The sequence below is a fragment of the Leucopleurus acutus genome (assembly GCF_964270905.1).
Source record: "Leucopleurus acutus genome assembly, chromosome: 14".
NCBI classification, from domain to species: domain Eukaryota; kingdom Metazoa; phylum Chordata; class Mammalia; order Artiodactyla; family Delphinidae; genus Leucopleurus; species Leucopleurus acutus.
The window spans coordinates 63,858,673-63,875,759 of NC_139156.1; the positions used below are offsets into that span (position 1 = coordinate 63,858,673).

Genomic DNA, 17,087 nt, shown 5'->3' on the forward strand with positions numbered 1-17,087 from the left:
ATTATAAGCATTTATGATGCAGCATGGTAAGTGCTAGATTAAGGAAAATGAAGGGTGCTATGAAAACACATAGGAGGGCACATAACTCGGAAGAATTAAAGAAGACTTCCTGAAAAAAATAATGTCTTGTCAATCTTACCTACCATACAAATGTATTTTTATATATATTTTTTAAACTGTTGATTTTATATGTAAATCTATATCCACGTCTTTTGGATCAGTCTTCTATTCAGTGCCTAATTTCCCTATTTTTAAAGCAATATTAACTGATTTTATCTTTAGTTATTAAATCACTGTGTCTGAATTAACTATCAGCCATCATTTCCCACCAAGTCTTAAGCTTGACTGAAATTTGCTTGTTCCTGAACCAAACCTGATTTCTAAATTGTTAGTTTTTATTCTAACATAGCATTTCTTTTCAAAAACATGTGTCATATCTGCAGGATGTAAAAACTGCAAACACTGGTTGCTATTGGTGAAAGAAAATTTACCTTTAAAAATAAAAAATATTCCAGATAAAGAAAAGTATGTATCAGAGGTCAGTGGCACATGAATCATTTTCAACAAGAGTCACTAAAACTTTTTAAAACAAATTTATTTGTTTGTTTGTTTAATTAATTTATTTATGGCTGCTTTGGGTCTTTGTTGCTGCACGCAGGTTTTCTCTAGTTGTGGTGAGTGGGAGCTACTCTTCATTGTAGTGTGTGGACTTTTCATTGCGGTGGCTTCTCTTGTTGCGGAGCATGGGCTCTAGGCACGTGGGCTTCAGTAGTTGTGGCATGTGGGCTCAGTAGTTGTGGCGCTCAGGCTCAGTAGTTGTGGCTCACGGGCTTAGTTGCTCCACGGCATGTGGGATCTTTCCCGACCAGGGCTTGAACCCCTGTCCGCTGCATTGGCAGGCATATTCTTTTTTTTTTTTTCTTTGGTACGCAGGCCTCTCACTGTTGTGGCCTCTCCCATTGCGGAGCACAGGCTCCAGATTCGCAGGCTCAGCGGCCATGGCTCACGGGCCTAGCCGCTCCGCGGCATGTGGGATCTTCCCAGACCGGGGCACAAACCCGTGTCCCCTGCATCGGCAGGCGGACTCTCAACCACTGCGCCACCAGGGAAGCCCGGCAGGCATATTCTTAACCACTGCACCACCAGGGAAGTCCCAGGCGTCTCTAAATTTTTTAAGTGTCCAATGTAATATAAAAGTTAATGTATATATTTATAAACATAAATATTAGAGAGGGAAAAGCAAATGAGTTTTTGTGTGTAATTATTGGGTATGTTTTCTTTTTTGGTAGAAAGTTTGGCTGTAGGGCAAGGGTCTGAAGACTTTTTCTATGAAGGGCTAGATAGTAATATTTTATACTTTGTGAGCTGCGTGGTTTCTGTTACAGCTGCTCAACTCTATCTTATGTTTTTGATGCTATTGTAAATGATAATTAAAATTTTTTATTTTCTGATGCTAGTATGGAGAAATTTAGTTGAGTTTCTATTGTTAGTGTGGCAAAATTTAGTTGAGTTTTCACCTTGTACTCTGTGACCTTGATAAATCAATTTAATATTTCTCTTATAGATTAATTTGGATTTTTTATGTGCACATTCATGTTATTTTCTTGCCTTATTTTATTGGCTAAGACTTCCCAGTACAGTGTTGAATATAAATGGTTGCAGTGGACATTCTTGTCTAATTCTTCATCTTAGAAAGAAAGCATTTAATATTTTACCCATAAATATGTTAGCTGTAGAGTTGTGTTTTTATTTTGTTTTCTTTTAAGGTGGGCTTTATCTGTTTGAAGAAGTTCCCTTCTATTCCAGGTTTGCTGGGTGTGTTTATTATGAAGGGATGTTGAATTTTGTTAGATACTTTTTTCTGCGTCTATTGAGATGAACAATTATTTATTTCTTTTGCTTTTTTTCTGAAATTTAGTGAAATTCATTTATATTTGAATGTTAAACCAGTCTTGCATTCCTGGGATAAACTCCACTTGGACATTTTGTATTATTTTATGCATATTGCTGGATTTAATTTGCTCATATTTTGTTGAGTGATGTTGATCTAGTCAGTTTTGTTTCTCATCAGCTTTTTAGTATCAGGGTTATCCTAATTCATAAAGTGAATTAAGAAATGATCTATCTTTCTCTGTTTTCTGAGTTTGTTTAAGATTGGTATTATTGGGACTTCCTTGGTGGCACAGTGGTTAAGAATCCTTCTGCCAGTGTAGGCGACACGGGTTCAAGCCCTGGTCCGGGAAGATCCCACATGCCCGTGGAGCAGCTGGGCCCGTGCGCCACAACCACTGAACCTGTGCTCTAGAGCCTGCGAGCCACAACTACTGAGCCCATGTGCCACAACTAACTGAAGCCTGTGCGCCTAGAGCCTGTGCTCTTCAGCGGGAGAAGCCACTGCAATAAGAAGCCCATGCACTGCAACGAAGAGTAGCCCCCACTCACCGCAACTAGAGAAAAGCCCACGCGCAGCAACAAGAACCCATTGCAGCCAAAAATAAATAAATATATAATTTAAAACAAACAAAACCACTTAGATATGTCACCTCTTGGGGAAAAAAAAGATTGGTATTATTTCTTCCTTAAATGTTTGATAGAATTCACCAGTGAAGCTATCTTGGCTTGGAATTTTCTTTTGGGAAATTTAAAAATTTAATATTAAATTTAAAAAATAAATAGAGTGTAATTTATGTTTTCTGTTTCATATCTTTCCTTTCCTCTACTTGATTTGTCCTTAATTTGATCATCATTTTCCAGGTTCTTAAAGCTGAGGCTTTTTTTGGGGGGGGGGAGGGGGGTGCTGTGCCATACAGCATGTGGGATTGAACCCCAGGCCATGGCAGTGAAAGTGCTGAGTCCTAACCACTAGACCACCAGGGAATTCCTGAGCCGAGGCTTATTAGATCATTGATTTTAGACCATTTATTCTAACATCATTTAATGCTATAAATTTCCTTCTATGCTCTACTTTACCAGAATTCCACAAATTTTGATGTATTGTGTTTTTATTTTCATTAAGTCATCTCTGAGTCTGGCTCTGTTGATTACTTTGTCTCTAGACTTTTTTATGTGGTCTTTGTTTTATTTACTTATTTGCTTTTTGATATGTGTCACAATTTTTGGTTGTCTGTAAAATAGTAAACGCTGAAGTAATTAGATTTACATCCTGTATGTGTATACCTCTTATGTGGTTGTTAGTGTAGGGATTTAAGCCAATCTAATCTGCAGTTGAACTGGAATTGAGTTTTTAGTTTGCTGTAGTTAACTTCATTGCACCGGAGACCTCAGATTCCTCTAATATTGTCTGATGCTTAAGGTGAAGGTGAAATGTCAAAGATTTCTTCTCAGTGTTTGTGCTTCACTCTGCATGCCTGCTCCAAAGAGGGATTTCTCTCCCCACTTTTGCCCCTCCTCAGTGGTGAGCTGGTGTTGCTTATTACTTAGTGCTTTCAAAATTGGTAGAGGAGAAGGGACAGAAAAAGTTCTTTGTTATTGTGGTATAGTGTTGGTCTTAGGTAGATAGCTGGGTGTGTACCAGGGTCTCAGGGATGGGATTTTCTCAGAGTTTCTGCTCCCACCCCCAGCAGTAGAGAGCCTCTAGCGCTACTGATACAAGATTCTGGGCTCAGGACAGTTCTTGTCCCCCTTCTTCCCAAGGATTGAGGATTTTCCCCCTCTTCCAGCAACATGGCATAGAATTTGCTTCCCCTTCCTCAGTGGCTTAAAGTTTTTGCTTTCTCTATGTGAGAGAAGGATCTGGACGGGGTGGCAGGCCTTGTTTCTTTCTCACAGAGGCAGCCAATGCCTTGCACCACTGAGAGAGTCTCTTGATCTCCTGCCCTGTTTCCACTCATCCTCCTGGGCACCCAGTAGAGGTCTGTGTCAAGAGTCTATGAGTGAGTGCAAACTGTCTGAGGCTCCCGGGGGTTTTATCCTCTCAAGTTATCCCATACTCAGCCTTAAGCAATTTCTTAGAATTTTAGCTGATTTCTTCTTCGCTGCTTGTATGACAGTGCTAAACTTCCTCTTGCTCTGCCATGGTGACCCATTTCTTTGGAAGTATCTGTCCATCCTTGGACTTCAGGCTACTTTGTTATCTTGTGACTTTAGCTCTCTGATGGATACAAGGAGAGTTTGGGGTAATTTAGAAGTGTTTTAATTGCCAGTTTTCTAGGATTTTCCAAATATATTTTTGTTATTGACTTTTAGTTTATTTCTGTTGTGGTCAAAGAACATACTTTGTATATGTTGGATTTTTTTAACGATATTTATTAAGGCTTGTTATATGGTCCAGGTTATGATATATGTTAGTGAACATCCCATGTACAATTACTGGGTGGAATGTTCTATTTTTTCTTTCCATTTTATTGGGATATAACTGACATATAGCTCTGTATAAGTTTAAGGTGTACAGCAATAATGATTTGACTTACATACATTATGAAATGATTACCACAATAAGTTTACTCAACATCCATTATCTCATATAGATACAACATTAAAGACATAGACAAAAATTTGTTTCCTTGTGATGAGAACTCTTAGGATTTACTCTCTTAACAGCTTTCATACATACAACATACAGAAGTGTTAACTATATTTATGTTGTTTTACGTTACATCCCTAGTATTTATTTATCTTATAACTGGAAGTTGGTACCTTTTGACCCCCTTCATCCACTTCCCCCTCCCCCCACCCCCACCTCCGGTAACCACAAATCTGATCTCCTTTTCTGAGTTTGTTTTTGAAGTACAGTTGACCTATAACACTATATTAGTTCCTGGTGCAAAACATAATTTGATATTTCTATACGTTTCAAAATGATTGCCATGGTAAGTCTAGTTGTCATCTGTCACCATACAAAGATATTGCATAATTATTGACTATATTTCCCACACTGTACACTTTCATACCTGTGACTCATTTATTTCATAACTGAAAGTTTGTACCTCTTTATCTCCTTCACCTATTTCTCTCCTGCCCCCACCTCCCTCTCTTCTGGCAACGAGTTCAAGTTGGTTGAAACTGATGTTCAAATCTTACTTACTGATTTTGCCCTTCTTTTTTTTTTTTGTAAATCAGTTACCAAGAGAGGGGTGTTAAAACTTCTAACGATGATGGTGGTTCTGTCAATTTTCCCTTCTTGTATTTTGAAGCGCTGTTATTTGGGGTTGTCATGACTTCTTGATAAATTAATTCTTTTATCATTATGAAATGTACCTTTTTTCCCCTCTGGAGATGCTTGTCTTGAAATGTACTCTTAAGAGTAGCCTCCCAGTTGCTGCTTTCTGTTGGGGTGTTGTCCGTCCCTGTCCCCCCACCCCAAATCTCACTTGTGCTTTCATGGTTTAAGAGTTAGCCAAAGAGGTGGGGGGGATTTACATGCAGATTTGGGGACTTTGTCCTCAGGATTCCTTTCTGGGATTTTTCTTCCTCATTGTCTGCCATGTTGGCAGCTTCAATCTCACACTTCTCTGTCTGATAAAACTGTTGCTTTCTGCATGTGCTACATCCCCTACCCCTTACGCTGCTTTGGAAGTACCATGTTAAAAAAAAAAATGTGGTTCTCAACATGTGCTTTCCTTCTTTCAGAGATTGTGTTCATTCTTGTTTCTGCCTGCTTTGGGTTGATCGCCAGTGTTTTTAAATTGTTGTTTTTTTTAATATACTGTTCAGAGATTATAACTGTTATTGTCAGGAGGATTAGTCTGATGAAAAGTACTCTGCCATATCCAGCACTAGAACTCTTGTAGTTTCTTTTAATTTAGAATAACCCCCACCTTTCGATCTCATTACCTTGACTTTTTGGAGAGTCCTGGCCAGTCTTCTTGTAAAGTTCCTACAATTAGGATAATTGTCTGTTTCCTTATAGTGATGTTTAACTTGTTCCTCTTTTCCTGTATTTCCTATAAACTGGAATTTGAATCAAGGACTTGACTAGATTCAGGTTAGACATTTTCTTGGTTCACAGATAATGTCTGTACTTCCTGTTGCATTATATCAGCAGGAAAATTTTTTTTTTTTTTTTGGCCGTGCTTCGAGGCACGTGGGATCTTAGTTCCCTGACCAGGGATCGAACCTGCGCCCCCTGCAGTGGAAGCGCGGAGTCTTAACCACTGGACTGCCAGGGAAGTCCCAGCAGGAACATAATATTTGATTGTCCCAGTATGGGTGGTGGTTAGTTTGATCACTCAGTTAAGGTGGTGGTCTCCACTGTTAAGACTTGTTTTTCCTTTTGTAATTAGTAAGTAATTTTCTAGTATGGTAATTTGCACTGTCTTCATTTTTCACATCCTACCCAAGTGTCATCCTCTTAGTTTATTATAATCAGATGCCACTATTGAGTGATGGTTAACAAGCATTAGCTATTCTTACTATTATTTAAGTCCCATTCCCAACCAGAAGACTTTATAGTTTCTAGTCTTTGTATAATATATATACTTATGGTACATATCTCCTATTGTGTGGTGGTTACATAAATATTTTTTAATGGATTTTGAGATACTAAATACAGATATCACATCTTATAAATCTTGGTGTTTCCCGTAGCACTTAACTAGCATTTTGCATATGGTAGGCACTCAGTAAATTATTCTTTTATAGGAAGAGAAAATAGCTAAGAAGTCTCAATTCTATTTAAACATTTTTCAGTCTCTTTCTTAGGTACTGGTTAAATTTAATGTTAATTACATTTTTGTTTTTTGTAGGTAAATGAGAAAACTGGACAGATTATACAATATGATAAATTTTATATACATGAAGTACAAGAATTGATAGACATACGGAATGATTATATCAACTGGGTCCAACAGCAGGCCTATGGAATGGTATGTTTCCTATTGCATTTTATGGTTTCATTTTTATGTATCATTTGTTCTAATACAAAAGGAACAATTGTGTATTTTTGAAACAACAAAGCTTTTTCAGAGCTTTTATTCAGAGCTCATTTTTTAAATAAAAGCATATTGCAAAGGAGCAGTTATATATTATACAGTATTTATAAGTAAGCATTCTGCTCTTATACCAAAGCCAAACCAAAGAGATAGATTACACTTTTCTACAGAAAAATGCAAATATGACTTATTTTTCTAAGTCTCATTTATTTTGCATGAGGTTGTCTCTTAATTCTCTAATGTTGAGGATACTGGAGTCTCTGATACTTGAACTCTAAGAACGTATTAAAATTGTGAGATTGGTGCCTCAGAACTACCAGAAGTGAGCTGTGGTACCATTGATTCTAGTTTTTATTTTTCCCCTTTTATGTGCTTAATTTGATTTCAGTTTTTTGGCATACCTCCACAAGTGCCACATATTTCTTTCCATGTGGCTAAGTCTCTAATAACTAGATACTTAATTAAAATAATAGCATAGGGCCTTCCCTGGCCGTCCAGTGGTTAAGACTCTGCACTTCCACCGCAGGGGGTGAGGGTTCAATCCCTGGTCAGGGAACTAAGATCCCACGTGCCGCATGGCCAAAAAAATAAAATAAAAATAAAACTAATATCATAGTCTTATAAAACTTTAATTAGTCAAAATTTCAGTATAGAAATTGCTAAGCAGCTAGATATAAAACAGGTTTAGACTCTTATTTGCTAACCATTATAATATACTTAAGGCCAACTTTTCCACCCCTGAAGCAGGTAATTTAAGCAACATGCTTGTAACAGTTCTAGGAAGGTGAATAGCCTTTCATTGCTTGCTAGGTACCAACTGCAAGCTCCTTGTGGATAGGCACTCTGTCAGTTTATTCACCAGCACTTCTTACAGTATCTCAAATATGTCTAGTAGGCACTTAGAAAGTACAGTAGTTTTTGAATGGCAGTGCAGTTAGTGCATGCTGTTTTTAGGATGCTCTTACCTATAGGAATCAGGTCACTTCTAGTACATGTTTGCTTCCCTAGATACTTGGATCTGGATTGGGAGAGATTTGTTGATTTTATTTTTTCCTGCAGAATCACTAGGAGACTCAGTCAAGTTTACAAACATCCTACAGATTTATGTCTGCTCATTTGCATATTCAACAAATACTTATTAAGACTCTCCTTTGTAACAGGCACTTACTTAGGTATAAGAAATACAGTGATTAACCAGATGGATAAGGCCCTGTTCTCATGAAACTTATAATCTAGTGGACAAGATGGATAGTAATCAAGTAAAGCAAAAAAAAAAAAAAAAAGCTTATAATATGCACTATATAGAAAATTAAAATAAGAGAAGGTAATAAAGACAGGATGGTTTCTTGTGATTGGGTAATCAGAAAAGTCTTGTCTAATGAAGTATGATCTGTAATCTAAATGACAAAAAGCAGCCATGTAAGATCAGAGCAAAGAAAATTTCAGGAAAAATTACATCTACTAAAAGACCTTAGGTGAGAGCAAGCTTGTCATGTTTGAAGAATAGAAAAAGGCCAGTATGGCTAAAATATGGGAATGGGGAGAGTTCTGGGAAAGGATCAGAGAAATGGGCAGGTGCCAGATCATGCAAGGTTTAGTAAATTAGGATCGGGGACATGGATTTTATCTGAAGTGTTATGGTAAGCCATTGGAGGGTGGTAAGCAGGGGGTGAATACTGTACAGTGTAATTTATATTCTGAAATAACCACTCTGTCAGCTTTGTGGAAGATGGAGTGAGGGGAATGGAGTAGATAAGGGGAGAGAAAATGATGGGTTTGACTAGGATTGGTAGTTGTATAGATGGAAGATAGAAATGGACTTGGGTACCTCTTGGAGGTAAGACGGCCAAGAATTGCTGATGGATATGAGATGAGGAAAGGAGAGAAATCAACAAAGGAGGTTAAGAGAGGTAGGAGGAAAACTAGGAGAGAGTTGTGGGAACCAAAATTGAAAAGTGAAGGAGAAACCATATTGAACGCTGCTGAGAAATAGGATAAAACCATAGAATTGATCAATGCATTTGGTTACGTGAAGGTCATTGGTAACCTTGATAATGCGTCTAGAGTAAGTATGCTTAAGAGAAATTTAGGGGTGAGGATAGGGAACAAAAGCCATAGGCAGTACTCTCAAGAAGTTCTGTGCTGAAGAGAAGGGAGTAAAAAAGTAGGGTGGTTAGCTGGTGTCAAGGGACAACAGTTTTTTAAGAAAGAAAATACTTGACCTCTGGAAAGCTTTGAATAAATATTTCCTTTTTCCTTCCCTATTTAAACTAAAGCTCTCACCTAGATAAAGCTTTTCAAACTCTTCCTCCAGTGAACCCCTAAGACAGGAGAAAAAACATATTTCTTGAGGTTATTAATTTTCCCTCTGCAGGATTTGTGTGAAGTCTCATATTTTACCTTCAAGAGAATGCAAATTTGGGGCTTCATAAATATTTACTGCAGGGGGGTGGTGGTATGATGAATTAGGAGATTGGGATTGACATATATACTCTAATATGTATAAAATGGATAACTAATAAGAACCTGCTGTATAAAAAAATAAATAAAATTCAAAAATAAATAAATATTTACTGCAATATAAAAGGGATTAAAATTATTTACCATTGAGGAAAACTGATGATTCAGAAAATGAACTTTTTTTATCGAAAAACTTGCATGTAAACCCTGATACACCACCTAGATGCCCTAGGTCTTTGAGCAGTGTTTTTGAGACTGGAGTGATTATATAGACTCCTTTTAAAATAAAATAATTCCTTTAAGAAGCTTAGTGTTGGGCTTCCCTGGTGGCGCAGTGGTTGAGAGTCCGCCTGCCGACGCAGGGGACACGGGTTCATGCCCCGGTCCGGGAGGATCCTACATGCCGCGGAGCGGCTGGGCCCGTGAGCCTGCGCGTCCGGAGCTCACTTACCTTATTTACGATTATCTTATTTAGATATATACAAACACTAAACTAGTTCTAAACTCCTGGTACATAGCTTTTAAAAGAATTCTTAAGGCATAACAAATTGGTAAATTAATTATAACTCTACAAATTTAATAATCAAGTTAATATTTGATATGGAAGATGATTATGTTCTCTTGATCAGGAATCTCAGCTCACAACGTAAATATGATAAGGAAGGAGTGTGACATAAGAGCACCTAGCTTTATATCCCACCTCAACATTTTCTTTTTAGTTTTTTTATTGAATATAATTCTTTGTGCTATACAGTAAATCCTTGTTGCTTATCTATTTTAATGTATAGTAGTTCGTAGCTGTAATCCCCTACTCCTAATTTGTCCCTCCTCCCTCCTCCCCTTTGATAACTGTAAGTTTGTTTTCTGTGTCTGTGAGTCTCTTCTGTATATCGATTCATTTGTATTATTTTTTAGATTCCACATGTAAGTGATATCATATAGTGTTTGTCTTTCTGTCTGACTTATTTCACTAAGCATTTCACTCTCTCCTGGAGAGTTATATCCTCTTGGATCACTGTGAATTAGATCTGATGTTCTTTGACATCCGAATTTTTTCTGGTAGGCAGGTCATAAACTACTTGTATTCTGAACAAGTTAAGAGAAATGCCAGTCTAATAGGATTTTTAAACTAGCTGTAATCTTGTGCTACATGGAAAAGCTATGGTTTGAATGTTTGCTTTTAAGCTTGGCAGACTTGTATCCAAACTCCTCTTGGTATGTATCTGTGATGATATCAAATTGAATTTCCTTAGGAATTCTTTCAGTGCTACTGTTTCTGGTAAGAGGGAGACAGTAGAGGACCACATTCTTATTTCTAGACTTTCTAAGTTGATATACTTGAAAATTGCTCTACTATTTCAACCACATGTTTTTCCTTTCTCTCCATTTGTAGACAGACTGGTATTGAATAGGTGGTTGTGGCAGTGGAAACTTGTTCTTTAATGTGCATAGTGGACTTAATGTCACATCTTAGAAATGAGAATCTAGAACCCGTGATTTGGGTTCTTCTAGTCTTCCGGAAATAGAAAGCTGACAATTTACTTTGAAGGTCTTTGACTAACTCTTAAGTAGTTTATTAATTTATATTATGACATCTGAAGGTGCTTCTTTCTTTGAGAGAGCTCAGATCACTTTCACATTTACACATAACACTAAAGACTTTTCCTGAGGCTGTTTAATAAAATTCATGCTTGCATTACTAGTCTTAATACTAGGTTGAACATCATGTTGGCCCTGTAAGTAAAGTTAGTAAAGTTTTAAAGTGTCTATCCTAAAGATACTCATATGCTGTTTTGTGATTATATAAATGTGTATATGTGTATTTATGTGCACATAGACATATATACACATATATATGTACTTATATCTATGTATACAATGTACATATGTATACCATTATTGAACAGGAGTTATCTTGAAATAATTCCATTCCTTCATGTGAAAGTTTAAAATATTCCTTGATAGAAGATAATTACTATGAATTATAAGAAATATGTCTATAAATTGTATTTATATATATACACATATATTTTATATATAAATATATACACGTATATATGTAAAACTTTACCTTGTTCTAAACACTGCAAGAAAATTATTTTACCTTTATTATATTACCTTTATTATATATTACCTTTATTATATTTCTCTTTATGCCATAGTCTGTTGAGATTTCTTTCTCCATTTCCTTTCTTTCCCAGTCAAGGATTTTAAGAATCCATCAGGAATATACACCTTAAACTAACACAGTGCTGTATGTCATTTATATCTCAGTAGAACTAGAAGGAAAAAAACAAAATAAAAAAGAGAACCCATCAGGTATATACTTTCCTGGTCTCTAAACATTAAAAACTAATTCTGTGAAATTCTTTGCATTCCTTGTAATATCCTCTTGTACAGCTGAGACTAACTTTTCACCTCATCCTCTTCCATTTTCCCATCTTGTTTCACCTGTTTCCCTTTTCATGTTTCCATGAAGTTTTTGCTTGCTCCTCCTACTCCTGCTGGTTACTGTATAAGCTTCTCTGTTTTGATTGTTTTTCCAGACTCTGATATTAGGGTATGGCATTTTTTCAGTTGGATTCCTTTTGCTTTTTATCTGTTTTTCTCCCTCTACAATAATTTCTTGGCAAAATAAAAGAGCACATGAGCTCTCTCTCTTTTTATCTTCTGCTATTTGATGTTTTTCTCCACTTTCTAGGTATTAGTCTCAGTTTATTTGCTTACCTCTTTTAACTTTGCTCTAAAATTGTTTATAAAAATACTTTAGTGGGGAATTCCCTAGCAGTCCAATAGTTAGGGCTCCATGCCTTCACTGCCAAGGCCCAGGTTTGATCCCTGGTTGGGTAACTAGGATCCCACAAGCTGCACGGTGCGGCCAAACACAAACAAAAGAAACAAAAAAACTTTAGTGGTTACAACTAAACTCTTTGCTCTTTTTTCTTCCCTTGCTTATACTTTTCGTTACTGTACATATGTATCAATATATATCTAGTAAAAATTGATTAATTTAGAATAAAGTGTAGAAAGGTCTATGCTGAGTCTGTGCCTCTTATAATTAAAAATCAAGTTAAGCATTTTTTAAAGTGCATATTCTCTTATTTCAAGAACTGTATGCCTATGTAAGACATGTCAGATACAAGTAAGTACTAATAAATACATTTGATAAATTGGTGACATTTTTACAGTCTTTGATATTACACTTTATATATTTTTAAGTCATAAATTTTACTTCAATATTAATTGTGCTGTGTTTGTAAATCATTACTGTATTTCTTCTGTGGCATTAAGGTTTTGTACTTTAACTGCGGACAGTGCTGAGCTAACATGACATGCTCATCAGCAAACTAGGAAGATAGACTGACATAACAGCTAGGGAGACCAGCTTTGGGAAGATAGGCCAGTACTTAACTTTCTAGGTTTGAGTTTCTTCCTCATTTAATGAAATGAAGAAATTAAAATACATTTGTGTTCTTTAATATTGCAATACATTTAATACTTGCAGTATAAACCTTGCAGCTATAATATTTCCCAGAAGGTTCATACTAGCTTTTTAAAGTTCCCTTGTCATTTTTAATGGCATTAATGTTTTGCAGACTCTTGGACTGATTCCTTATGCCTTGAATTACCAAGTTATATTGGTTTATTTTTCATTTTCTTCGTGTTTTAGAAGTATCTTTTTTTTTTCTGCCTAGTCACCAACACCTTTCATATTTATTTGAATTACTTCAGTAACTTCGGTATCCTCTGTTTATACCTCCTCAGAATAATCCTATGTTATACCCTTAAATAATGATTTCACCAGCAATGATACAGTGTTTTGCCATAAGTAATTTGTTGAAACTAAAACATGCCAAGGAGTTGCATCTTTTTTGTCTATAACTAACTAGAACTATCATTAACCATTGATGTTAAAAGCAGCCTTAGTGAAAGTCTGCTTTGGACCATGAGACCCTGACTTTTGAACATTCCTTTAGGTCTTTCTTACTCAAGTTTCTAGGACATTGGGTAACTAAAATTAGGCATGCCTTGACCTAATTTCAGGGCCCTCAGTCTACAAACAGCCAACAGTTAGTGCTTGAGTATGTGGATGTGGAGCCACTAGTAGGTCACACATTGAATGATGTGGTAAATTTTTAGCAATAGACCTTTCATTGACCTCACGTATTTTGTAATATCCTGTCCGCACCCCCCACCACATTTTTTCCTTCTAAATTTTCCTTGGAAATACTACTTTGGTTCATTTAGAGTTTCAACTAATATAACAACTATCTTGCAACTCTAATATTTCCCAGAGGAGTTTATCCTTGCTTTTATACATATTTACTTTTTTCCTTTTTAAATGTTTGAGCTTTTGTCTTAGATCCTTAACACTTAAATTGAAATTTCTAATGATGACCTTAATATGGTTTTCCCTTTGATGGCTCTCCCCTAGGTAAATCATTTTGCCTGATATCTAATAGTCTCTTTTCCCAAGTTTTCCACATGTCCCATTATTTTTCATATTCCTTCTAGCTCCCATCTGTCTCTACCATCAAACTTTTGTTCTGCTTTAATATGGTTTAGTTACACTATAAATTATGACTATCTTATTGGCTTCCCAGTGCTAAAGGATATGCCTAGAACCTTTATCTTTTACATGTAGCAATAAAAAGTGCATATATAGTAATGTTTCATTATTAAGAATAAAATCCATCTTCCATGATACCAGGTATCAAATATAGTTTTCAAGCTGGCCATAGGTAGTCAGAAAATACTGAAAGGTGTTTCTTTGCTTATTCACACCTTCTTAGCTGTAACAGCACTTTAAAAAACATCCCACAAGATATACTATAAAAGTATTCAGTTGTTCCTGTTAAATTGCTTTAAATTAAACTGAGTGCAATCTAAAAGGGTTTTTCTGCAAACAGCTTGTAAATATATTCTTCTGTTAACGTGCCCAATGGGGTACGTATATAGTGATAACTTGGTACTCTGAATTTTTTGAAAGAAGCTATTATCAATAATTACCTTTCTCAGAACAGGAAGTTAGAGTCATATTTTACTTATGCTTACACTGCTTTGGCTTTATTTAGCACAATATAGTGAACAAACCCTAAGTGTTTGCTAATACCTTAAAACTTCCAGTGATACCCCTTGTGGCGTGCAAGAATTTAGCCAATTACAAAGTTAGAGGGAATCGTCCACACAAGACTGCCTTCACTTCTGATACCAATTACAAGCTTAGAGGATTCCTAGAACCATTCTCAGGTTCAGTAATTTGCTACAAGACTTCACAGAACTAACTGGAAACTGTTATAGTGACGTCTATAGTTTATTATAGGGAAAGAGTACAGATTAAAATGCCAAGGGAAAAAGTGCATAAGGGTAGAGTCTGGGAAAGGTACCAAAGGCTGAGCTTCTGTTTTCCTCTCCCTGAGGAGTCATGGACAAGTTATTTTCCCAGCATCCATCTGTGTCAATACTCTCAGGGTATTCCCAAGCAAGGAAGCTCACTGGAGCCTTGGTGCCCAGAGTTTTTATTGAGGTTCCATCACATACTGCCCATGTGGCTGACCTTTACTTTCCAGACCTTCTGGAGGCAGAACTGATAACCACATGTCCCAGAGCCTCCAGGCAAACAAAGATACTCCTGTCCAGGTATGACGTTCCAAAGTCCTGTGGATCATCTCCCAGTAGCTGAGGGCAAAATCAGACCTCTCTTTGGGTAAGATTAATTCCTCAGTATACGAGGTGCCATCTGCAAATTTAGTAACGTACTTTTGGAGATTCTAGCACTTTATTTGAGGCTATACCCTGAGAATATATGAAAGCTTTCTTCAAGAAAATGTTGTGCATTTCTGTTCAATGCAGTGGTAAGCTTTCATTATAATTTTCTTTATTATATCCTTCATAAATACCTCTTTCTCTCTTCATTTCTTCTTTCTACTTACCAACCCCTATGCCCTGTCTTTTACTTTCTGTTTTAGCTAATTCAGTGTTAAAGAACGCTTAATATAAGATACCTGTGTTTCACTGTTTATTTCTGATGAATAAAAACAATTATGGCTTATTTTCTCACTTTCCACATAGCATTTTAATCTACTAAACACTTTTCAAATATTCTGTCAAGATTAACCAAGTCTTAAAATCTGGGGGATATTTTCTCCATTTTCCAGGTGGAGAGATTGGGCCATAAAATTATTTCTTCAAGACCAAGTTAGGCTTAGGATTAGTTTCCCTGTTCTACCTAAATTCTGCAAATGGCGTAACTTAGTTGCTGAAACCAAATTTCATTATGTTCAAGCCTCAATGATTTTATGATCACAAGATACCTGAAACGAAGGTCTTATTACATTTATAGATATATCAGGTATATGTGGAAAGGGTAAGTTTTGTTGTAGATGTATTTTGGTCTACTTCATTAATTCAGTATTCTGCTATAGCAAAATAAATGAAATGCTGCTTTGAATAGAAATAGTTAAATTTGGACACTAACAATGCTCTTTCCTCATTACTGTTACGTTCTGCACTGCTGTCTTAGGATGTCAACCATGGATTAACTGAGGTAAGTTTGGTGTAATAAAGTCTCATGTTCAGAGTAAGATATACTCTGTTTTGTCTTAAGTGATTGAAGACCCCAAAGTTCCTCTTTTTTGTGACTTTAAAACATATATATATGTATATATACATATATATTTTAATGAGTGTATAGAACTTGCCCTGTATAACATTTCAGAGGAATTTTCTGAAGAAAATTAGACCCTCTGCTTTAGTTAGCATTACACCTATATATGATGCCTTTTAACAATGTTTGTCTTAAAATAGTTCCTATCCTCCTAAAGCCTTCCAGTATAAAATTTACGGTGTCCTCAGAATACAAAAAAGCAAACTTATAAAATTTCACAGATGCCTACCCAGAAGGCAGAAAATGTTTTATGTTGGAGAAGTAGAATGATTTTCAATTTTTAAACTAATAATTGACACTCAAAATGGCCATAAAATAGAATAAACTTTCAGTATGGTCATCTCCCTCACTTTGTTTAATGTACTATCTTAATATATAAAGTTCTGGCACTTTGGCTTACATAATCAACAATCCTGAGCCACCTTTTTAATACCTGGGAATGTTGTATTATACTTCTGTTATAGACTTCAGGTTTTGTTGTTTGCTTTGCTTTTTTCACAGCACTTGAACCAATGAAGCATTTAGAAGTAGCTTTAAACTATGGGCCTGACATTGTTTGCTTCCTCATCCTCAAATAGAAGTAGCACATAAAATTATGAAATCAAAGAGTTTTGGAGCCAAAGGGGACTTTAGAAATCATCTCAGTCTTTTAGAGTTTCAGAGTAGTAAAAAGACTTTCTATCATCCATAGCTAGTTAGTGACACAAATACAGGGTGGAGGGTAAACTTGTCATATGAGAAATAGCCAAGAATGATAACTTACTTAAGGGTTAATGTCTCTCAGCATATTGTCTTTCATGTTGAGAACAACAAGTTGATAGTCTTGTGTTCTATGCTGATTGGGCACTATTGAATTATTTCATTGTTTTTGATGGCCATAGTTGAAAGAGGCTTAGACAAATTGAAATACATTTAAAAAAAGGTTATTGGGGACTTCCGTGGTGGTCCAGTGGTTAAGACTCCATTGCTCCCAATGCAGGGGGCCCAGGTTCGATCCCTGGTCAGGGAACTAGATCCCACATGCCACAACTAAGACCCGGCGCAGCCTAATAAATAAATAAATAAAATAA

At 36.2% G+C, this 17,087-nt stretch overlaps 1 protein-coding gene across 4 annotated transcripts in view; it reads left to right on the top strand.

Moving 5' to 3' along the window:
* The window catches only part of HERC4 (HECT and RLD domain containing E3 ubiquitin protein ligase 4), a 133,556-nt gene that overhangs the window by 87,080 nt on the left and 29,389 nt on the right, over positions 1 to 17,087 (top strand). For 3 of the 4 annotated variants that reach the window (XM_082854154.1, XM_082854156.1, XM_082854157.1), the window contains 2 exons: positions 6,705 to 6,824; positions 15,874 to 15,897. In XM_082854154.1, the coding sequence (XP_082710280.1) occupies positions 6,705 to 6,824; positions 15,874 to 15,897 (144 nt within the window). The remainder of the gene's footprint in view (positions 1 to 6,704; positions 6,825 to 15,873; positions 15,898 to 17,087) is intronic. The other variant, XM_082854155.1, reaches the window with a different exon arrangement.